This window comes from Athene cunicularia, assembly GCF_003259725.1.
Source record: "Athene cunicularia isolate RWA chromosome 8 unlocalized genomic scaffold, athCun1 chr8_part1, whole genome shotgun sequence".
NCBI classification, from domain to species: Eukaryota; Metazoa; Chordata; class Aves; order Strigiformes; family Strigidae; genus Athene; species Athene cunicularia.
Window position 1 is genome coordinate 9346028 of NW_020799109.1, and position 24609 is coordinate 9370636.

The 24609-nt window shown below is 41.7% G+C and overlaps 1 protein-coding gene across 1 annotated transcript in view; it reads left to right on the forward strand.

The window, feature by feature from the left end:
- The window catches only part of TRABD2B (TraB domain containing 2B), a 290728-nt gene that overhangs the window by 241117 nt on the left and 25002 nt on the right, over positions 1-24609 (forward strand). The window contains exon 5 of the mRNA XM_026853884.1: positions 3241-3331. Within this exon, the coding sequence (XP_026709685.1) occupies positions 3241-3331 (91 nt within the window). The remainder of the gene's footprint in view (positions 1-3240; positions 3332-24609) is intronic.

Genomic DNA, 24609 nt, shown 5'->3' on the forward strand with positions numbered 1-24609 from the left:
GCTGCTGGTCTGCGCATGCCCGTTTTCAGTTTTTCCATCACTGAGGTAGAGCATGACTTCAAGTTGCTTGTAGTGTGCGTAATGAAATAATGAGTTGTCTGCAAGAGTGTTACTGTGACGTAAGATAAACGGGTACAAAACCACAAAATCACAGTATGTGAATTCTGACTGAGCAGAGAAGTTAAGACAAATTGAAGTCAGAGCTGGTCCACATAGAAATCTTGGTCAGGTGGCAAAGATGGAATAACAGGGCAAGCTGATGGTGAGATGGGTGGTGATTTGCCCAGATGTACGCGGGATAATGCAAACAGGAAAATCTTAAACAGAATCTAAAAGGTAAAGCTTTGCAAAGACCTGCTCATGCCATTTCCGAGCAGTTGTTAAAGCTTCAGGCTCTGTTGATGTGTGTGGAATGGAGAATTACTTGGGGGATCAGCTTGAAGTTGGTTTTTGGTTTGATTTCTTTGGGTTTGATTTCTTTTCTCTTGGTTGAACTGGGGCTTTGAAAATATTTTAGTATGTGTTGAATTGTGGCCCTAAAATGAAATAGCTCTGAGGTTTGTAGTGAAGATTTTTCATTTATGCAGGGATTTGGAGTGTGGTGGGTATCCCTTCATGTTAGGAAAGGCAAAATTAAAGGAATAAGCTTCGAGTTTGGAGCACAGGGTAAGGAGATATGTGATATGGAAATTCAGTCTCTGGTCTTAGAAGAGGTCTTGGGGACATTCATTCCCCACATGGGTAGGTTTTACATTTTATAGAAACCTCCTCTGTTCCCTGTAACTGCAGTCCAAATCTGACACAAACTCTTGGACATCTGGAGGACAACTCCCAAGAAAAAAAGAGGTATGGCAAAGGACTGAGAGGCTTAGTGTGTCTTACCCTGTAGAAACACGGATCTCACCTCACTTAACTGTCATGCACAGCAGATCAGCAGCCCAGCAAGCTAGCAGCTTGCATCATGGTCTCCACACAGAGGGCAGGACTGGGAAGACCAGGAGACATCACCTTTTGGTCTTCATTCATCACTTGAAGGGACTCGCGGGCTTTGCTGAGGAGCTGACATTGACAGTCCTACCATTTTGTGGATTGAGAATCAGAACTGTTGCAGTTACTTTTTTTTCCTGGGTTTAAAGCAGTTAAAATTGGGTTCTTTTGTACTGTCATGATGTCGAAGATTTGCTGGATTCAGGTGATTGTTTACATTAAGAAATCTCTTGGCGTTTAAGTCTCCAGTTCAGGGAAAGTAGAACATTGTACCATGGACTCAGAAATGTCTCTAACTTTGACACCTTTGATTTTGGTTTCTAAGTGCCACTTTGCCAGTGATAGAATGGGGACTTTTGTTTGCCTTGGCCACTGCATAAAAAACCAGGATATGATCAAATCTAGTTAATCACTCACAAATGTCTCATTTCTTGAATCTCTGAGGGTGTGTAACACATTTTTGGGAATGATCTCTGCTCCTTTGGCTTTTGTTATAAATAAGTTAGGGGAAAATGAAATTTGGAGTTTTCTTAAAAGGAAGTGGAGGAATCCTGGAACACACTAAGGCTCTGCAAATGTACGTTTAATCATTTAAAGAAATGTCTTTTGGCTAAAAGCTCTTACCAGTGCTTGCAAGTTGCACTAAAAGACTACATCATTCCCACAACTGATGCGAATTAGCACCCTTGTTGGCAGTGTGAGCAGAGAGATGCAGACTTAGTGAATACTGGGGACTGAATTACCCTCAAATGCATAGCGACTGTGTGCAGGACAGGTGAAGTGTCCTAGGGGTGACTCTGCTGATGGTTATGCCAGCTCCTTACACAGTGGCACGCATGGAGAGAGACTCAGCCATGGCCTGCCTGCCTTGTTTTTTCTGCGCAAAGTATTAGGCTCTGCTCTGAAGCTGAGCAGTTCCGAACATCTCCTGCAAACACTTAGTCTGTGCTTAAGGCAAGCACACACTCTCCAAGCAGCAGCAGCAGCAAACCCAAGGAGTGCAATTTTACACGTGGCACGTGGTGGAACTCCTTGCTGCAAGATGTCATGGGGCAAAGAGTACATGGAGGCAGTGGCTTAAGCACATTTGTGGTGAATTGGTCTATTCAGAGCTGGCAGTGAGATGCGATGACCTGCGTGTAAATGGGGGTCACCCAGCCATGCAGAGCTGGAAGCTAATGGACATAATGGAGGAGGATCGTTCTTTCCTTTCTCAGTGTCACTCATGTATATATTTATATACCTTTAACATTCACCACAAGCTAGAGTTAGAGACAAGTTACTGGGCTACACTGATTTTAGTAAACCTGTTAGTGGTCTTTTTGACTCCTTACTCTATACGTTTAACCCATTCTGAAAACAATGTGGGACTCTGACAATAAGTTGAAAGCTTTGGAGGGATTACACTGTCTTATTGAGTCTGTACCCAAAGCCCTTTGAGGGCTCCCATTGACTCCAGTGGGATTTGGTTCAAACCTCAAGTATACAGGACTCCCTTAAATAAACTCTTTCAAGGCCTGTACACGCTGCAGCGCTTACTGGGCTCTTTGTTACTTCTGTGAATAGGAATGCGACCTTTACACTTATAGTGAAGAGCCCTGATTTCCTGGACTAAATCTTCGTGTTTGAGGAGAGATAAGGTTACCATCCCAGCTCCTCCCATCCCTGCCATGCAGGTGGCTGAGCGGTTGATGAAGCAGTTCCTGAATCACTGCCGTTTCAGGCAGATAAGCACTGAGCGTGCAGTACAGCAGCTTCAGAGCTTCTTCATAAGCAGATATCCGTGAATGATGATGGACAGAGTGGACATCTGGGGTTTTATGTTTTTCCAATTCATGAGTCAAAGCCCTTTTTGCCACTGCAGGGTCATTTTGATATCCTTGTTAGAAGTTTATTTAGTCCATGCACATACTATAAATGGCCACAATGGAAGACAAGACCAGCAATTCATCTACGTTTTCTTTTATCCCACCAGTCCCTTGGCCACATGAGGGAGGGAGGGGTAAATAAGTTGGAAGAAGACTATATCAGGCTGTGCACTGTCTCTTCCTCTGGCCATTGCCAAAGGCTGCAGCGGGCTACATGGTGAATAGCTGAGTCTGAATTATAACAAATTGCATAACGTGCCTTTCTTGCTTTTGAAGCTGGTCTAGCTTCCAGTAACCTTGCCTCCCAAACCTGTTGTTCCAACAGGAGAAACTCGAGTGAGAGGAGCAGTTTGATTGACAGTGCTATTTTCTACCTGTATTTTAGGTCACTTCCTGGGTAACAACACTGTGATTGATGTACTGAGACAAGCAGGATTTGAAGTGGAGCACACCCCTCCTGGACAACCAATTGGAAAGTAAGCAGCTGCCCACAGATTATTAATCACTTTCTGTCCTTTTCTTTTTTTTTTCTCCCTTTTTCTGTGACTAAGCAAGATTATTGCATTAGTATAGGAGGTGGATGAGGCAGTGAGGAACCTCCCTTTCCCACTCAAGTTCCAGACAAAAAAAAGTGCATTGTAAAGGATCCATTGTGTGAGTTTGGAAACATATGGAGGCTCAGTGGCTGTTTTTTTCACTTGGGGACATTATTCATATCACAGCTGCTTCACTATACCAGATCAGAAGTGCCACAGGTTTTTTCTGTTTTCCAGAAATATCTCATTCAGCTTGTTTCCCCCCATAGCTGTTTTGTCTTTTTCTCTCCATGGGGTTTTAGTTGCTTCCCCATTGCAGGGCAGTAGACTGCTTTTTTTAATTTTTCAGGCCTCTCTGTCAGGCTGCTTTTCTTCAGGTGGAATTTCAGCTTTGCCTGAAGAATCAGATTTAACGTAGCATGTGCACCTTGGAAAGTATGGTGGGTAGGTAAAAAACGATTCAGTATTCCCTGAGCTTCTCCATCTATCTGATCAAGTAAAGCAAGCAAGAAGGATTAATTAATTATCAGGCTCTTGGCAATCTTCATTAGTATATGATAAAATACGACACCAAATTGTCCTTAGTTGGTGAAACAGACTTCCTTCCTCCCCTAGACTTTTTTCTGGTGATTTAGATGAGGTCACTGTCTAAAGATATCATAGACAATAAAACTGGGAGGGAAGTTGAGAGACCATCTAATCTTGCAAAATTAACCTTTCTGCATTCTGCAGGTAAAAATTGGCCGAGATTGCTATGTCGTAGGATTGTTATCCTCATTAGGAGAAAGTGTTAGCAACATGCTCCTGTCCCTGGTGGGCAGACATGATATAGTCCAAATAGGAGGTGAGTTTCAATATGGAGGATTAATCACAGGCCTAGCAGACCATGTCTGAAAAAGCTATGTTCAATATAGTTGGAAAATCAGGCTGATCTAACCTTGTTTGTGAAACATCCATAATAATTCATATAGAATATAATATGGCTCCACTGTACGTAAGTGTCTTTGACACAGCATTTATCCTAAATGCTTCTTGGAATATGTTGAGCAATAAAAGCACAGTCTTAAATAACAATGGGTAAAAGAGGAAGAAAAAGCTCTCAAACACAAGGAAGACTATATATTCAGAGGAGATTTAAGAAGCACTTTGGCAGAGGGAGAAAAGTCAACATGGCACAGGGAGGAGCAGTAAACACTGTAACTGACTGGAGCTGGAAATTTTGGCTAAAACCAACAAAAATGCCTGTGTCTAAAAATACAGCAAAACAGAAAAGCCAAACAAACTGTACCAAAACAGCTGAGGTATACTGTTCCTAGGTTTTGACAAAGAAACTTTCCTCTCAGGGAAGCAGGCACTTCCCTCAGCAATTTTAATTTAGTTGAAAGTATCATCTTCCCGTGAAAAGTATTTCAACTGGAAATTGTGAAACTATTAATTTATTGGCTGTTTGAAAGCCCTTGAGAAGAAAGACAGATACAGTAGTGTACAGAGAGATGTCCAAGAATAGTCTCTGCTCTTTATGGTCTTGGGATATGTCTATACACGTCACCACAGACTTGAAATACCGTGATGGGGCAAGAAACTTGAAACAAAGCCACTGCTTAATGTTGACTTACTTGCAATGTAAGGCACCTCTGTGTATGCATTCCCCTACCTTGGCAACAGTGTCTCTTGTTCATGACGTCTTCCCTAAAATTGTCAGTCCCGCCTAGAACAATGCATATGTCCACAGTTGAATTATCCTACACTTGGTAGCTTCTGTTCCCACCTCCAGACCAGACCATTGAGCAGATTGGTCCCTTTGTCTGAACTAGCACCCTAATTCCAGTGCAGTTTGTTCTGAACAGTGAACGTACAAAACCTTATTAAAGGGTTTTCTGTTTTGCATGAGTGCTGGATTGAGTTGAGAGAGAGCATATAGTTGTACTTCATAAAGATTAGGTGCTCCATATGTTACCCTATGGTCTGATCATCCAGGCAGATCAGCCAGTCTTAGATGAGAATAGAGAAAGAAAAATAAATGGTGTGGTAAAGAAATGTAGAGTTGCCACAAAAATTGCATTACTCAAAGTGCAGAAACAGTAGAAGATTATAGAAAGTTTAAATACAGAGTATTTAAATATATTCACAGGAAGTAGCTTGCTGCCTTTAGAAAAAAAGGAGGCTCCGAGACCTGCGCATCAGGAACTGTATTTTCTTTGTCCTACAGCAGGGGCGGTAGCCATCAAAAAGAGTTTGGGGCTCCCCCTTAGAAATGAGGAGGCTGCTGCAAACCATTTTGTCTCTCTTTTTTAGAATAGCTTGTGTTTTATGATTTCTGGGTGAGCTGCAAAAGACAGTGGAGTTAAACAGAACAAAAGTTGAAAGCACAGCAGGTTAATTGTGGTCCTGTTGGGGTTATGTTGCTGTAATTGAATCTTAAGGAACCTTGCATTTTTGTCTACCCTTCTTTTTTATTTTTTTTTTCTCTCCTCCTTCCTTTTTAAAAGATTAAATTAAAATATTTGAAAACAGGCCCAGAAGAGGAACCATTTGGGGACAGTGGCTATACTAGCCACATGTATACATAGAATCAACAAATTTTGAGCTGCTTGCAAGCAAAAGAAGTTTTATGGATTATAGCGTTGCAGGTGTTTTCCTCTTGATTCTTGATTCTCCACTCTGTACAGTGGAGCTGTACATGAAATAAGAGGTATTTCTTTCCTTTGCTGAAACCCAAAAGAGACATTTCTGCTTTACTTCCAAATAAGTTGTATAAGGGAGTCAAGCCCACTTTGTTGCATTCTGGCCATGACAATAGAAAAATTGGATAGTGTTCAGGGAAGATCAGCTGGACTCCAATGTAGGGATTGGTGGGGGTAGACAGCACATGGAAAAAATGCAAGGGCTGGAAAAAAATGAAGCAGCTGCATGCTTATGTTTTGGCCAAGGGAATTCAGAAAAGGATTGTTGTAGATGGATTGTGCGCAGGACAAGGAGGAACAATTTGAGTTGGCACATCGGAATGTATGGAGGTATATCATATTGAAACTGAAGGTGGTTTTGGCTGAATAGCAATGATTTCTTGACAGTAATTTGCAAGGACAATTTCTCAGGTTGAAGCCCCTTTATTTGAAACTATGAAAGTAACTTTAGCAAAACACTCATGCTACATCCTACTTACTACCAATGCTGCCTTGCCAAATAAGTAAATACTATTTTACTTTAATAACTTTGTTCCTAGAACAGTATGGTTACTATTATAATTCCTGAAATGATTAGTAGTCTGATCTTTATTGTTCAATAAAAATTAAGCAGTGGTATCTTAAATAGGTGGGGTAGTCTGGTATGACATAGCATGGCCAGCAGGGACAGGGAAGGGATCTGAACCCTGTACTCGGCACTGGTGAGGCTGCACCTTGATTCCTGTGTTCAGTTTTGGGCCCCTCACTACAAAAAGGACATTGAATGACTCGAGCGTGTCCAAAGAAGGGCAACAAAGCTGGTGAAGGGCCTGGACCACATGTTCTACAAGGAGCAGCTGAGAGAACTGAGGTTGTTTAGTCTGGAGAAGAGGAGGCTGAGGGGAGACCTCATCGTCCTCTACAGCTACCGATGAGTCTCTTTAACCAAGTAATAAACGATAGGACAAGAGGGAATGGCCTCAAGTTGCACCAGGAAGGTTTAGACTGGATATTAGGAAGCATTTCTTTACAGAAGGCGTTGTTGGGCATTGGAATGGGCTGCCCAGGCTGGAGTCCCCATCCCTGGAGGTGTTTAAGAGTCAAGTCGACATAGCACTTAAGGATCTGGTGTAGTTGGGAACTGTCAATGTTAGGTTAATGGTTGGACTAGATGATCTTCAAGGTCTTTTCCAACCTAGACAATTCCATGATTCTGTGACACTTAAGCTCTGCCATCCATTTCAGTTTCAGAAAGGACAAGAGAATACCTTTTTAGAAAATAGCTAGTACTGTTTCTGTGTATCAGAAAAGCCTTGGGAAGAGTGAAAGGTGACAAAACCCAAAGCTTTTGATGCTTTCAGTTATATACAGACTGGGTAAAGCCCAAAGATTGTTGGCTTCCTCTGTCCAAAATGCTAAGCATGGGTTGGGAAATGGCTGCTCTTTAAGGCAACAAAAATAAATACCTAGTATCTCACATTTCTGCTGTCTAGTGACAGGCATAAATCTGAGCCAAGATCACCCTTTCTTAAGGTACTGGGGAAAAGTAAAGTGAGACCTTGGCAGGCTGGAAGAGATAGCCAAGACATGGAGGGGTTTGATGGCCCCAGAATCAATGAACTGGCAAAGAAAAGTTTATATAAAGTGCATTTATCTGGTGTGGAGGTATTTGGGAGCTCTCATTGACTGGATTTCTGAAATCCTCTAGCTCCAGTTGATCTGCCTGGTGGCCCACTGTTGACCTTCCTGAGCCTCTTCTAGAATCTCACCAGCTGACTATTGAAAACACCTTCTTTAAAGCTCAATCTCTTTCTGTAAAAGAAACCCTCTTGTACTCAGCATGCAGAACAATGCCATAAACACTTGAGAACTTATCCTTACGTGGCTTCATTTGTTTATTTTGTTGCCTGAGGGAGTGTAGCAAATCTGTTTGTCTGAAAACCTCAGCAGCGTTCATGTTTGCTTCTTATTTTGCTGGCTGTCCTCCTTGAAGGCATTGGAAAATGAATGGCTGAATCAGTATCTCATTGCTTTGCCCTGAGATAAGACAGGCAACTTTTTTTTTTTTTTTTTTTTTTTTTTTTTTTTTTTTTTTTTTTTTTTTTTTTTTTTTTTTTTTGGTGGGGCTTCTGCCAACTGGCTGTCCCTTCCTCTCTCTGCCTTCAGAAAACAGAGTTGCATGCTTGGAGTGGGGAGAGAGGAGGAGATGGGAGAAACTTTCCTCTCAGATGGATTGCAGTGACTTGAGGAGATAAAGGGCCACAGCTGCTTCACATTTAATTGGAAACAGCCAAATTGCAAGATCAATCCCGGAAGCACCTGTGTCCATGATGACTCTATTGTTACTGGGTTCTCAGAATCAGCTCTGACCTTCTACCACACGCCAAGCCCTGACGTACTGCACACCATTCTCTTGGCCAGAAAAACATGCAGCGCTACTCATTTCCATCAGACTGCTCTTTCTGCTGATATTATGCTCAATGCTACCTTCATTCAGAATGGGAGAATTCAGGACAAGCTTTTATTTCTGACCATAGTCTGCCCATCTGAGAGCTGCTGTAGAAATTAATTACCCTTCCTCCTTATGCTTGAACTTCCTGGTCCAGTTGAAGCAACTTTGCTGCTGTAACTTATTCCTTTCCTTCTTTCTGAAACAAATAGCTCATTCCTTCACCTTTTTCCTATAGCATCTCACAGGTGTGACCCTGGCTCTCCTACTCAGCATTGTCTCATGCTGGAAGCCTTTGCTCCACTATGAATCCTTTCTTCTTCCCCACACCCAGTCCACACACTGATGCAGCTATTTCACTCCGTCAGGTTCCCTAACCTTCACAAGGTGATATGCAGAGATGGGAAAATGTTTGACATAACATCTCCCACAGCCCCAAAATGATAAAAGTGTCAGTTCAACAGAAACTTATGGATGCTGTCAGAGCTCAGGAGTCTCTCAGTAGTTGCCAGTTTCTTTGGGATGCCCAAGAAACTTCGGCTTTCTGGTGTCAGCCTGGCAGGGTTACTCCACTCTGCTTAGATGTTAATGTTCAAGGTGTGTTTGGGAGAATGTTAAAAGTTGTAGTGAAATGAGTAGAATTTTATTTAGAAACAAGTGAAAAAAATTGAGAGCTGTGACACTTTCATTGGAAACAACTGAGTTAACTGAGAAAAAAAGAAGAGCTGGGGAGATGAAAGCACACTCCTGATCCCCATCTCTTCTGAGACAGGGAAAAATGCACTTTCTTTTTTTTCTGTGGGTGGAAGAAACTCCCCTTTGGGACGCTGCAGTTCTTAATCCTGTTGTAAACCTTTGGATCTCTGAGTTTATATGAGTCTGAAGATCATACTCCCTTCACTAGCTTCCTTCCCTCAGAAGAAAAGTAAACGTGTTATTTAGTGGGGTTTCTCTGACAGCATAATTTGCAGAAGAGGTATATAGAGAGTAAATGGGGTTCATCTGCCTACATTGGCAAATTTATTGCCTCATCTCACAGTGGAGAATATGACAACTTAATGTTTAAAATATTTAGTCATGAAAATATGCACATTACATTTTCAAGGAATTCCCGTGTGCCTTTAAAATATCCTTCTTTTCAATTTAATTGTCTTTGTGTCTGTAATTACCTTACAGACACAAAGTCTGAGCCAGTCAAACAAACCCTTAGGAGAAAAGAAATTGAAGAAAATCTCCAAGATGGGGTAGAGAAGCAAAGTCAACTTACAAGTTCTCAGCCTTAGAAACTTAATTATCCTGTCACTTCCTGAGCAACATTTTACTTAGGGCCAGTGCATCTGCATGTTCTTTAGTCCACCTATAAAAGCTGAACACCTTCTGAGAGAGTGGAATTCAGCAACTTGCTACAAGAATAATCTGAGAAAGAGCAAGATAATTCATGGTGTTGGTGAAAGAATACGGAACAAAGCTTCTCAGGAATTTTGTGCTTGACTAGTTCTCCCAGTGGGACATTCACTTTTCTCTATAATCAGATTTTATCCTTGGCAAAATTTCTGGTTCCTTTTGAAAAAATGGTTTCATATTCCATATCATTCTGTTCCTTGGGAACTTGCACACAGGGCCGCTGGGGAACCTGGGCTTGCTTCTTTTTGTTCAAGGGCAGCTCACTCACTGAGCTGTCCTGAAGCCAGTGCTTAAGGTTTCTAGGGGTTTTTGCTGCTCTGCAGCCCATCAGTTTTAGGAGGTCTATATCTCATAGTCCATAAACTATCCAATAGTCAACTTACAGCACCTTGGAGACTTCAAAAGTTCAGAGCTAGTTCTTATTTTATTTCCTAGCGAAATTTTGGAGTTGTTTCCACAGAAGCAGCTGATTTTTCCTCCTCTTTCTGTTTCCAGCCAACTCTAATGCCGATCTTTTCACCTAAGGTCATTAGTATAAGATGAAAATTATGGTCTATAGTTGCTAGAGATAAAGCTGATCCAAACTGCACTGAAGTCAACAACGTTTTCATTGGTGCTAGTAGCTTTTAGAGGTCATTGTTAATATGAAATTGTTGCTGATTCTCTACTGTCTTTGGTTGTCAGGAGCCATGATGGAATTGGTAGAAAACTAAGAGTATGTCCACACAGTTATGCAGATGCTTACTATAGTCAACATAAAAAGGCTGACTTTTCCAGAAGACATGGGTGTCTTAGCTGTCCCAACTTGCTTGCAGTAAGTGTCTGTCTAGTTTTAGATGACTAACCATTTTGTGAGATGAATTCCCCTCTTATTTGAAGGACTTGGGCCCCATGTTCAAGTCGGATAGTGTGACTAGACACATTTAAGCCTTTGGAATAATTGCACCATCCCCTCTCCAGTGTTGTACTGGAACAGTGAGATTGTGTGAGTTTTGTATTTGTGTATTCAGCCTGCACTTGTCCTGTGGATTGATGGCTTCCATCCCAAGTGATATCAATCTGGGCTGAAGTGCAGCTGCAATTTGTAACAGTTCAAGGGGCACAAATGTATCAAGTGGTATCGCGTGGTTTGAAAGATGTCGTTTATCTAAGGAAGTTTGTGTTCTGTTTGCTGTCACTCTGTCTTTGCAGCACCAACTTACCTTACCTTCACTACCACGTTGTCAGGCAAAGAGACGTCACACATTAGGACAGATAGCTTTTCCACTTCCAGAGCTGACTTTTTTTCCTTCAGCAAGAGGCCTGTGAGTTGTGTTGCAATCAGTAGAGCTGCTTGATTCAGCATGAGTGTAATTGCTGGTAATTTTGCTTGCAGGGAGCTCTTTAACGTGCACAATTTCCTAAAAAAAGGAACCGAAAGAAATGGCTTTTTTCATTGACACTTTCACTTAAAATTTCGTCAAGAATAGTGCCTTAAAAGAAAACAGTTGGGGATACAGTTTTCTACACAAGAATACACTGACAAATACACTTTCCATCTTTCGTGAGTGATCAGGTGTTCATAGGAACATTTTGCACAGTTTAAATGTAGTTAGAAGCCCTCCAAAACAACACTGTGTGACTGGTGGCATGTCCAAATGACTCCTTGTGGGTGAATCTTGTGGCAAGCTCTGAAATTTACTGAAACCTGTCTGAATTGCTTCCACAGGTAGAAGGTCACTCTAACATACATATGCGATTTTGTGTCATTTCTTGTCCACTTCAGTGCAAAATAGTCTCACTTTTAACAATTTGAGGTATCTCAGCCAAGACAGGTGGCTTCACACTGGCCACAACCCAGCTTTGAGTCTGAATGATTGTGTGGGTGTCCCTTTAGGAGAACCGTGGTGAAGGGTCAGATGAGAAGCATGTATATCAGCTGCTCTTCCTAGTTAAGTCCTGGTAGTAGGAGCTGGAATGCCAAAAAAAAAAGCGAGTTCTTATAACAGGACTAGTAAATTAAGAAGGGTGAATATATGAAGCACTTGTCACAGTAAATAACTTAGAAGCCAGAGTACATTTTGATGTCATAATCATTGAATCATTTTTATGAGAAGTCAAAGTAAATTCGTATGTAATCTGTAAAGTACATAAAGAGTTTAATTCATCCAGTAAATCATGTGTGGTGGATACTGCACCCAGTTCCAGATCAGATATATTTCAGAGAAGCTTAAAGGTTTTAAAATCCTTCCACAAGCTAAACTGATCTCCAGAACCTTTGGAGGTTCACCCTTCTCTGGAGCTCCTGCTCCATGCAAGTGAACATCGTGCCAATATGTTTCCCATTTCCTGGGGATTAAACTGCTGTATTTGATGACTCAGGACTTCCCAAGAAAGCAACTCAGTCACTCACTCTGTCTGAAGCTGCCTCTGGTGTCTCAGAGGACGTGTCTTCTCTTGCGCAGTGATTCATGATTTCAGAGCAGAGGATCAGGTCTCTTTTTTTTTTTTTTTTTTTTTTTTTTTTTTTAATTTCCTACAAAGTTAATTAATAAAACAAATTTCTATTAGTGGGTGTTGAAAGACTTTGGCTTTCCACTTACACTCCCAAATGCTCTGCATTCCAGGGAGAAAGAAAAATGGACCTGTGAATAGAAACAGGACAGAGGAAAAATGGATCAGATGCCGTATATGGGTATAGACTCAGTGGCTGTCAGTTGTTATGATGGAAGAACATTCTGAATTATGACAGTTTCCTGCAGTTGTGATTGCTAAAACTACACTACTACAGTAATCCAATTTCAGAATTAATGTGTGCAAATTTAGAAAGACTGGGGTATGGGGAGTGTCTGACAAATTAAATTATTTGTTTGGGTCTCCACCCTGACCTCTTGTTCAGACAGGTGGCCACATGGACAGCAGTTGTTCTGCCTCAGAAAAAATGTGTCATTTGCCACTGTCACAGACCTCTGAGACTCTGGCTGGTCAGGCGAAGCACCTGGAGGATTTACCCCACCATGGCTGCTGTCGACCTGGTTATGTCCATCTGTCTATCTCATCTGTAGCTCCACCATAGAACAAAATTTGTCATCAGCACCAAGAATTAGCCTAAATTTACACCCAGCATGGTCAAAACTCCTGTTGATTTCAATGAGAAAAAAGTTGGTCCCACAGTTGAACCAGCATTGACAGAAGGACTAGATTTGAGGTGTCTCCCCTTCCTATTGCCGTATGGGATGTCAGACCAGCTCACAACTCTGCAGTTTGCAGAGGAAGAGAGACCTAATTTGATGCTCTCATTTGGGGGTAAAAGCACCTTGAAGCCTTTCTCCACCGACTCCTAGGACATGTGTCAAGTGAAGCGTACTAAGATTTTCCTGCTAACCTGCAGCAATTCAGCTGCAAAATCGTAGACAGGCTCCAAGTGCTTTGGTATCCAGCGCCCTGTCTGGCCGCTAGATTTGAATCTCCTGTCATCTGACCCCAGCCTCACATTTCCAAATTACTCTTGCAGAAATAAAGGCAGTCACAGAAATACCTCTGTCGAGACAGCACATCCCTGTTTATGTTTGAACGGCCGATACGAATCTGGAGTCCCCAGCGATCAAAGTGCATATTCAGAGAGATGAGCCCCATGTTGTGTTTGAAGTGACTGCAGCACTTTGAAACAAGGATGAAGCGGGAATAAATCAGGATGAAGGATGTGAGGCATTAACTACTTTACATGAAATCCCTGCTGGAAAGACGTGGCCAGGGTTCCAAAGTTTTCCTTGGAGAGTGCTCAGAAGTTGCATACCAGCCTATTTGTGGAAAGCTAAACAGTTCCCTATTGTCCTTGATGTGAAACACTTCCCAGATAAACACTTTTCCCCCTCCATTGAAGAAAAACGATCCAGCCTGTCCAGAGCTCTAACACAGAGGACTACACTGGGCTGCTGCTCAGCCTCTGCAAAGCTGCTGGTTTCTGTTGGCACTGAGCTTTACTAAAGGCTGTAGTTCATATACATGCCAGCATCATTAAGAAAAGGCTAAGTTATTGAGTGAGACTGGGATAATCTTCAAGGGTTTAATAACATGTGCCCACATCTTTGCATCTCTGAGTTCATTATACCCCTGGAATGTAAATCCCAATCCACAGTGGCTAAACAAGGCTCACATGGATCTCAAATACTTTTGTGGTATTGTCTCCCCTTGATTTCTGAAGGGGAAAAAACCCCGTTGCTAGCTGAAATAAACTCACGTGGTTGTCTACAAGGAGGGCAGTAAACCTCTGCTGCTGTAGTGGGTTTGGGTTGTAACATTGCCTGCATTTGAGGCATTTTAAGTCATTTTAAGGAATTATTCCTAACACCCGCAGAGTCAAGACATCTTTTTCCAGCACAGGGAAGATCCAGAAGTCCTTGCATGAACTTTGGACAGAAGCAGCCGATTTCTGAAATCAGAAGTGCTAAGAATCAAGGCTGTCTAACACCAGGGTAATACCTGAGGTGGTTCGGCCCAGGTCAGTAGGTGGCTATTCCTCTGCTTCTCCCATCCTGGCACATGCAGATCTGAAGTACCTTGTGTCCTCACCTCAGAACTCCAGTTTAGGCACATACGGTTTTGTTGGGTGCCTCCTGCCTTTCTACATAGTGCCACCCCTGCCAAAGACCTCTTCCCAGGAGCAGCGGGTCATTCCACTCATTGGCCTACACCCAGGTGATGCAGTAGATGCACAAGACTGGCTTTTTGCCACCATTTTGTCAAAGTAAACCCCGCTTTGCATTTGTGACAAAGGAATCATCTTTCTTCCCCTAGAAGCATGTGATTTCCTGCTAATTTTGCAGGAGCATCAAACATAAGTAGGATTAGGTTTTAGATCAAAAATGAAATCAGGAAGTGCAACTTCCACTGACATTTAGGAGGCATTGAGTTTTTGAATCCCTCCGGCAGTTTTAGAAACATCCCCCTCAGGGAGAAAGGACATAGACTTGAAAGAAAACAGAGTTAACAGTTCGTTCATTTTGCAAATGCAGCCATGAATTTAGGGCAATTTCTCTGTATTAAAGCATTCATACTAATAGCAATCATTGCTGAATGGTCAGCAATTCCTACTCAAATCAGTGAAAAGCAGCAAATGAAATGCACAGGCCTGGTTTAAATGAGATGATGGAGCAGGAGACTGATTTTATTTACTCATCCTTTCACTATTAGGTACACTGTGCCACTTCCCTCGCTCTTTACTTCCCCTGCCTTTCCAAGAAACCCCATGTCAGTCTGTGAATGACAGACTTGGTGAGGTCTAGGGGTCCTATGGGTTTTCTAATCATTGGACTCTGGTATCTAGGAAAGGCCTGAGCCTTTCCTCATAGAGCCTGACTCCTTCCTCCTTATTTTCATATAAATAAGGACATACACTATTTTTTGATCTCCATGCTACTTGGGATAATTCAGTTACAACTGGCTCTCAGATTGAGTCTTACTAGAGAAGGGCAGAGACAGGAGGTGTGTGTACAAGGTGTCATCACTTGTGTGTGAAAGAGCATTCCTTGAGTAACCTGTGCTTCTGTTCAGAATTAACATCTTGGTGTCAGTGGGCTGGTGGGGCAGCCCCAAGCGCTTAGTCTCTTTGTAGAGAGATGAGTCAGATGAATTGTTCTGCAGTTTTAATTAAAACATCTTATGTGGGCAGCATTTCAACAGCACGAGGTGACAGTTTTGCAGTTTGGCCTATGCTTATCTGTCCGTAATGCTCATGTGGCCCTACCAGCACAGTGTCTCTGAGTCTTTGCTGTATTTCTTCTCACTGTCTTCATGTGAAGTTGGGGAGTTATCTTCATGGGTGGATGGAAAACTGGAGCATAAAGAATTTTTTAACTCCCTGATGGAAGCTATGACAGGGCAGCTAGTTTAGCATTAGTTAAACTACGAACCACTGGGTGATCCCTCCCCTGATGGGCAGCGCTCAGGCCAGGAGAGCTGTGAAAGCACTGGCAGCGCTGTGCTGCTCCGAATAAATATGAGACATATCTCGGCTGCTGCAGAGCATGATGCAGAGGTCATCTGAGTCTCCTTCCCAGTGCCTGAGACTCACCCATTCCTCTCAGCACTTTCATGTACAGATGTTTCCTGTGTGGAGCTGCTTCCAGTGAAAGTAGAGGATTTGTATGGGCTTTCTGTTTCTGGGCTTAGTATTCCCTGATACGTGACTGTTGATCTTGCGCTTGTGGTATGGAGATGTCACCTATCCAGGACTGATCTTAGCTGCCAGGGTAGACTGCGCAGCAGAAAAACACTCAAGGGCTTTGTGTGTCTGACACCAACATAAATTCAGCTGTACTATGCAGACAGCATAGCAGAAAGTGGGGCTCCCTAGGGGTCCTTTTGGCTAAGGCAGCATCCCTAACCTGTGCTGTGAATCCAACACTTACAGTGCGAGGTCGTTTGAGACAGAGAGGAGTCCTCACTTATTAAAAGATGAAGTCCTTGCAGGAGAACTAGTAAGGAATGATATTTAGCATGGATTAAGAAGCAATGGCAAAAGCTGAGTGAAGTTTGCAATCATAGAAGTTGAACCCTTGCTCCTCCAGACCCTTTGAAAATTGTGTATTCCAATGCAGGGCTGTGGTGCAGAGACAACCTGATCCCATGAAGTTGGTAGGAGGGCACACTCTTCATGGATAAAGACAGTTTACTTTAATAATGTATACTAAAAAACTCCAACTTTGAACTACCAAATTATTCTGAGAAGAGTGATTTTGAGATAAAAAGCCCTCTGCTAGCAAAGGAATATTGGCTTTTCTGTAGTTTGAGCTGCCTCAGGAGATGCCCTAGTTTCTTAAAGTGCTCCAGCTTTGCATAGTGATAAGAAGCTAACGTGACTGCTAGAACCCGTGCCAGATGCCAAGCATAGTTTTAATGAGTCTCTGACGTCTGTTAGACTTGTGATATTACATGCTTTTCAGTAGGTAGGTAGTGCTACAATTATTAGGCTGTAATACCCTCTCAAACAACTGGCACTTAGATAAAGCATTTCCAGGCAAACAAACAAATAAATAAACACCAACTAAGAAAACACACATGCACATACAATGGAGGGAGGAGGCTTCCTAACTGACTTTACTGTGCTCTGGGGAGCAGCAGAACAAGTGGTTTTCATTTTCCTGGTCTTTCACTTACTGCTGTGTGGGGTTCTCTTCATGGGAGGAGAGCTGGGTTTTATCCTTGGTTTTGTGTATGTTTGTGTGTGTGAGTATAAACAATTTATGTAGGAGCTGGGTCTGCTCAAGCTTGTGACAAGAGCCATTTGTCATTCTTGTTCACAAAGCAGTGAAGGTTTCAACCACTGCCAGTCTTCATTCTAATTTTTCCTTGGCAAATTAAATGTACATGAAGGACACCTGAGGATCTCGATATCTCTCTGGTCAAGGAAGCCAGCTGGCCTAATTCTTCTGCTGAACCAGAAGAAAGCCCCTGGTAGCCATGCATGGACATTTCCCCCCTTTCCTCCACTGGAAGATGGCCAGCACCAAAATTGCTCCAAAGACCCGTCGCTCTCCTCCCCTTTTCTCATCAGGGGCCGTTAGTAGAGGAGCTAGGTAGACCTCCATGACTCCCGGTGGTCAGTGCTAACCAGTTAGATGCAGGAGGAAGAAAGCACTGCCATTATGCAGGCCCTCCTCCTCCTGCATTTTTAGCTGCACTGGTAACTCATTGGAGCAGGTGAGCCCCAAAGCTCCTTTGCAATGGGGTCTACAGCAGAGTTCAGGGAAGAAGGCTGCAAAGGCTCTCACCTTTGTACGGCTGAGTGCCATGTCATTATATCCTTATGATGCACTGCCTGTATCTTTCTGTAGTTGTCTCATACCCTTCACTTGTCAGCTTGCGGAGATGGAGCTCTTTAATGCATGCATAGTTTATTTCTGGGATTCTTAAATGTACCAATAAAAATAAAAAAAAAATAGACATTGCAGTGAAGGAGAGGGATTTTCTGAGGTCAGTGCAAATTTTCCTGTTTTAAGGGGAGAAGACCTGGACCTTGTTGTTTGTAACTCATCAGTGAGATTGGCCCAAGTTCATTAAAACTCAATCTTTCTTGTGGCCTCGTATGCCTCCTAGAACTTTAAGCTGTACTTCAAGGTCTAATCTCATGGATTTCAATTAACAAATAAAAAAGATAATATAAAACCTTCTTTTCTTCCTTAAGGTTTCAGCAGCAATGTGCATGCTTCATTAATGAAGAATTTTAATTAAGGATGGATTTGTCAGACAGAAATAAGTATTTGATACAAGCAGTTTCATCAGCGTGAGTTCATACAGAGAGGGAACCCAGGTGAAATCAGGCTAATGTGTAGAGAAACCTTATGTGAATTCTGTTAATATTAGAGTTGATAGAACAGTATTAGGCTTAAAGCAAATGGCATTTGGAGGAAGAACTCTTCTGCCTTCATCATGTTTCAAGGGCTCTGTCCATTACTCAGGCTGAAGTGTTGTCTGAATAGGGTTTCTGACAACTGTTTTGTTCTTTCCTTGGAAACACTCAGGCCCTGTGATAAAAACAATGCTGATGGACTATAACAGTATTTTGGAGAAAGGCAGACTGGCTCTGTGTTCCTTTTTTTAGCTCAGCAGCCATCAGTGGCTAAGCAGATCAAATGTTTTACACTGTCAGCTACAGAAAGGAAAAGTGGATTCAGTTTAACAGATGTGGGATCTCTTGCAGGCATGGTTGCCTTATGGCTCTTTGGTTCCACACTTCTGCCTGCTGCTCAGTTTAAGTGGTCCATGTCTCTCTCCTTCTAGTGATAGCAGCTACTTACGTGCCTACGTTATCTGTCATCTTCCAATTGTTAGAGCCTGGACTGAACAAGGTACTTAAGGAAGACAAGTTGCTGTGTTTGTACAGATTTGTGATCCACCCCGTATCTCACCTCTGCCAGGGCCCAGCTTCAAGACCATCAGTGAGAAGTGCAGGAAACAGCGCCAGGCTTACACTGAATAATCTGCCCTTAGTTTAAGTCTGAAGTCAGTGAAAATGCTTTAGTCCTTCAAGACAGGCATGTGGTACCTTGGCTCAGTCAATATCTTTACAGAGGATTTATTTTTAAGATGTGATGGAAAATATGAACTTCTGCAGATGTTTCTTCTCTTTGGAGGATCAGGCAGAGGAGGAAAACCAATTCTCAAATGAGGTAAACTGGAAGCAGAATTCAATTTGGATTGCAGATGAGTAAAATACAGACGACAGTTAGGTATTAGCTGTAATTCTACTGAGGAATCAAAATCAAGCAGCTAGTTTGCGGGGTTTCTTTATCAGTCAGCTGCTTAATTTTGAAACCTGTCTGGATGGCAACGACTGGGACAGAACAAATGCATCCTCACTTTCTTTTCTATGCATAAACCTGCATAAGGTCAGGAATGGTTTGGGAATAACAACATGAGATTAGTTTTTCATCTGAGTTACCAAACCTGCTTTTGTGCATGGCCATACACCTCAGTGTCCCAAAAGCTGACACTGGCTAGAGAGGAGCAGACAGCCCCAGACATCAGGAGCTCCATTGACCTAAAATGGAGGTAGGAGACAAGTTTTGGTGAGTATTTCTAGTTTGATTGTGGCAGCTGGAGGAGAAAGAAGGTTTTGTCCATCCCTTGACTTGCTTTCTGAGCACTGGAGTCTGAGTTCATAACTGCTAAGATGAGATGGTGGCATTTGGTCACCATTGTCCAGTTTCTCAGACACTTCCCAAACCACTATAAATACACTGTAGACTCAGAACTGGCCCAAAACCTAAGCCCAGACAAAAATTTTAGAAATGTAACAATTAGACCTGAAGAAACTTGGTGTTGCAGATTGGGCCAAACTGGGTAAGAATTTTTTGCTTTGTGGAACCTGTTGAATGATGGAAGTTAATTTCCAGCAGCTGAAAAGTCTGCTGTGTATAATTAATATGACATCACCTCGCAGAAACATAGAAGGATCAGAGAGTTTATAAAGAGGAAACAGAGATTACATTTCCCAGTAATAAGTCCACCATTGTTCTTTATTAAAGCAATATATATGTGTTTATTAAAAAGTTACTAAAAGGAAAGAGCAATATCTTGTTACTAATGGCTTTCAAGCAATAACAGGAAAAAAAAAAATGCATGGAATAAAGCTTGAAAATATTCCAGTTCAATAAAAATGCAACCCTAAAGTCTTCTTTTGTGGTGTAATACCATCACTTTAGATTCATCAGAAAGCCTGTGTATTCTTGGCAAATATGAACAGAACTAAGGATTTCCAATCCAGAGGTAATGCTGATATTCCAACATTTGTTTCTGTCTAAAATCAGGGAGGAAAAGCAGAAATATTGAAAATTCGTTGCAAAGTCAGAATCCAGATATTTATTAGAAGACACTGAAACATTTCATTCTGTGGCAAGACTTTCAGTGGTACATGGACATGAAGGAGTTGGAATTAGAATGTGAAGCCCTTTCTCTCCTCTGTGAGGTAGACTTCCAGAACAAACCAGATGTCCCAGGACAGCTGCATAGCTGCGTGCTCCCATGTTGAACCAAGATGCTTGAGTAGAAAAGAGCCCATCCTGATCTTTGGGTAGGTATTCTGTCCAAGGAGCTTTAAGTATAATTTCCGTAAGACAGTGAGGCACCAAAGGCAGCTTTATTATGAATATTTTGCTTAAGCCAAACTACCCAGGCAGAAATAGCTTAGCAGTAAATTGTTATGGTGATAGCAAGAGAGTGAAGATTTAGGCAATAGAGTCTGAGGTGAGGCTTTGTGTGCCATGAGCGGAGAAGGTTCTTATTTGCTGTTAATGTGGGAGATGGAAACAAGACTGGACAGTTGACCCGACCCACCCTTCCTCAGGAGGGACAGCCTATCTTCTGAGTCAGGAGTGTGCAGCTTACACGATTTACACTAAAGATGCATGAACAAAGGATTATTCAGTTCAAGAATTGAACCAAAAAGTTGAGAAGGGGAAATAAATCCGTAGCAATCTGAAGTGGAACATTCTGAGGACATTTTTGAAGGCAGGGGTTGGGTTTTGTTGTTTTTTTGTCATTTTTATTTATTAGTTGGGTTTTTCTTTTTAATTGAGATCAATTTTTAAACAAAAAAGGCCACTTTGTAGAGTTTAAGTCTTTGAAAACAGAAGACTTAAAAAAAAAAATTAAAAGCTTTCTTCAGAAAGTGCTGAAATAGAACATTTTGAGTTTTCTGAAGTAAAAGAATTCATATGAAAATGTGGAAATGGAATGTTACAAATGTTTCAGCTCTCTTTTTTTCAGCAAATTCAACCCCTCAAGTTGCAGAAAGCTTGCGTTTCTTCTCCTATGCCCTAGATCAACTCCACTTTTAATGAAATGGAATAGATAACAGAAGTTTTACTCCCTTCTCTTATTTCATAGTTTCTCAGACTGGGAAGGAAAACATCACCATCCATGGGAATATCTTGACCTTACAAGCTTTTCACTTCATTTATGCACACAGGGTTGAGGGTTTGCGTATATACGTGTGTATACTGAGGACCAAATTCCCTTTCAAACTAAGGTCACAGTTCTTGAACAACAGTGATTCTTCCCAGACAAATGGTCTAACATGCATTCTGAGTCCAGAGACACCATCCAAGTTTAGGGTGAACCATAATCTAATTTACCTACTTCACCAAATTTAACTGCTCATGAAATGTAGTTAACTCCGGTGCAAAAATGAAAAAAACTTTGTTTCCAAATTCTGTTAAGGAGTGGAAATGCTTTAACTTTAGCGTACAGGCCTAAGACAACTGCATCCTGAATAAAATAAGTCATTGTAATTAAGTCAGTCAGGGCTTTCACAGATATTCTCTATTGCTGTCTCTTGAGCCCAAATTCATCCTCAGTAGTTTATGGCATTTACCTGAAGCAGCTCAGATAAGTTAGGCATGGGGAGAATCTCATTCTCCAATCTCTTCTTTGGAGTTACTCTCTTTTGCAGTAAAAACAAACAAAAAAAAAATAATTACATACATATATGCTTTCATCTTGAAGGAGATGAACACTGTGACGGTAGGCACTGGTGTCACCTGGTTATGTGAGAGACCATGGTCTAAATCTGTACTTCACATAACTAATGAGAGGCCCCATAAGCTATGCTGGTGTGGGTTAGGATTTCTGCCTGGTTTTCTGTTTTCCTTTTGTTTGCTGCTTTCCCAAGAGCTTTGAAAATCTGAGTTTCATCCTAGCATGGAAGAGAAAAAAATGTAAAACTTCTTGTGGGACAGGACATTCTGGTGCCCGTCTTGTGGGTGTGCATGACTGGTCTCTCTGAGATGTGTAAGAAAAAAAAAAAAAAGCAAGAAGCAGATGTCTCTGTGGCCTGTGGCAAGGGGAGCAAGGATGCGTGTGAGGGACTGATGAATTCCTGCCTTGACAAAGACTCCCAAACTGGAATTTATGAGAATCCATCTATAATAAGATGCTCTTAACTTAGTGTCTGGCTGTCATCCGGGTGCAATCCCAAGAACAGTGGCATAAGGATAAAGCTGACACATCATACATTCCTTACTATCACCACAGCTTCTCTCTTGATGAAACAAAATCTTCCCTTGTCTGACAGTTCTGAAAATTGAAGCAAGAAAACCTCAGCGATGATGTTGCTGTACTTGGAAGCGCGTGCAAAGCATGGCAGTATTCTGAGCAAAAGTTTTCCATTGCTCGCACTACAAAGACAAGATGCAAATAACAAATTGGCAAACTTATATTTTAGAAGATTCTGCACATATCTGAGGGAACAGAAATGTTACCGCAAGACTGCTGAAAAAAATAGATTGACGATTTAGTTGTGTGGAAGATCTGTATGGTCAGCAAAGGCATGTCCTTTCTCATGAGCTAAAGCAAGGGCAATTTCCTGGCCCTGCTGAAGCCCAGGGGATGGCACTCGCCCCAAACATTATTAGCATTACTCCAGCAGGGTCAGTGGGCAGAAGCGGTAGTGGGGTCTGCTCTGCCTGATGCTCCCCTCAGACAATTGTCAGTGAATCGGTGTTTGGGAAAATCCCTGTTGGTGGGACAAGGTGTGGTGCAAGGTGTAGTGTTAACACAGCTTCCACCTGTGGGGAAAGGTGGGCTATTGGCAAGGGCTCTTCAGAGAAGGAATGAAACGTGGATGTTTTGATACACCCTATAGAGGAGGTTATCAAGCCCGGAGATAGTCACAGCCCTCTGAGCTGCAGAAATCGGATACCCGATGTGAGGGCTAGGAAGATGCTTGCCTGGGCAGAGAGAAAGGCATGGCCAGACTGACAGGTGATTTGGGGTTGAACAAAACTGGGACCTGGACAATGTTAAGCCTGACAATTATGAAAATAAGGCATTATAAGGACTTAATGATGTTAACATCATTTTTCTGACCAGATCCACTCGATAACCCTAGCAAATCCCAATGATGTGTCAAATCCCTATTGTCGGTGCCAGCACAGAGCGACACTGGACACCACAAGACAGAGAGAGAAATGCTGAGACAGCCTAATGGAGCATACAGCTCAGCCTAAACTACTTGCGTGTTTTGTTTTGTTCTTTTAATTCTCAAAAAGAATTAGAAAAGGATAGCAAATTTCACCAGAAGTGAAACAAAACCACAGGGGTCTTTGTGGATTAAGCATTTTCAATAAATAGCAAGAATAAATGTTTTCCTGTTTTCACTCTGTTTTCTGTACCTTAGGACCAAGCTATGTAGGATATTTGCTGAGACTCCCAAGTTTTCTTCTTTAGACTCTGTTACTTTAGAGAGTTACTTGTTTAGTAGAACTGTGCATCCCAGAGAAGGAAATTAAGGTCAGAGATGAGAAAAACCCACCTAAGGGCCTGAAATACTATTAGTTTCTCAAAGACCACCCTGTGTGGGAATGATAGATTTTAAAATGGGTGGAACATCTAGGCCTGGAGTTGTATCAAGTTATTAATGAAAAATCTCTAAGATCTTTGTGTGGACCAAAATATTTGGGTGGTACATTCTCACTCTTTCTTCAGAAGAGGCACTGAGGCCTCACAAACTGAAAACTAGCCCTGCTTTTTCTGTGGCTTTAAAAATAGCTATGTGTATTGAAAAGCTGTCTCAGCAGTAGTGAAGGAGTTGAAAGAAAAATGTATTACATCCCCATGGTTTTATACAGTGCAGCCGTGCTAACAGAGTGCATTGAGATTGGGACCAAAGGAAAGGCATGACATAATTCATGAAATGAGCAATTGAATCAAACAGTAAAACTACACACAATGGAGAGATCTATTGTCCAGGTTTCATACTGCAGATGGGAGGTTTTTGTCCTTTTTTTTAAAGGGGGGAAAAAAAGTCTAGAATATTAATAAACTCAAGTCCTTTGTATTAATAAAATTTTTACTGAAATCAATGGAAAATTTATCTTCTGATAGGAAGTCTACCTTACTTTGAATTAAAATATTTAAATATTCTTACGTTACAGTTGGATTAAATATCCATGTTGTGTGGGATTAAAAGGTTTGATTTTACTTCTGGTTGAGTGTCTGTAGGATGATGATCAGATCTGAAAACAATCACATTTGCAAACAATCAGTTTTAAAAAAAATCTTTTTTTTTTTCTTTTAATGAAGCAAGCATGCATCAACATACAGCCTTCAACAGTCCCTCCTAGGTCTTGGGGTAATTATTAGTGGTACAGCAATAATGGAACAAGTATCGACCAAATGTAATATGCAGTTGCCACAGTGGAGCTATTCCCCCTGCGTGGATT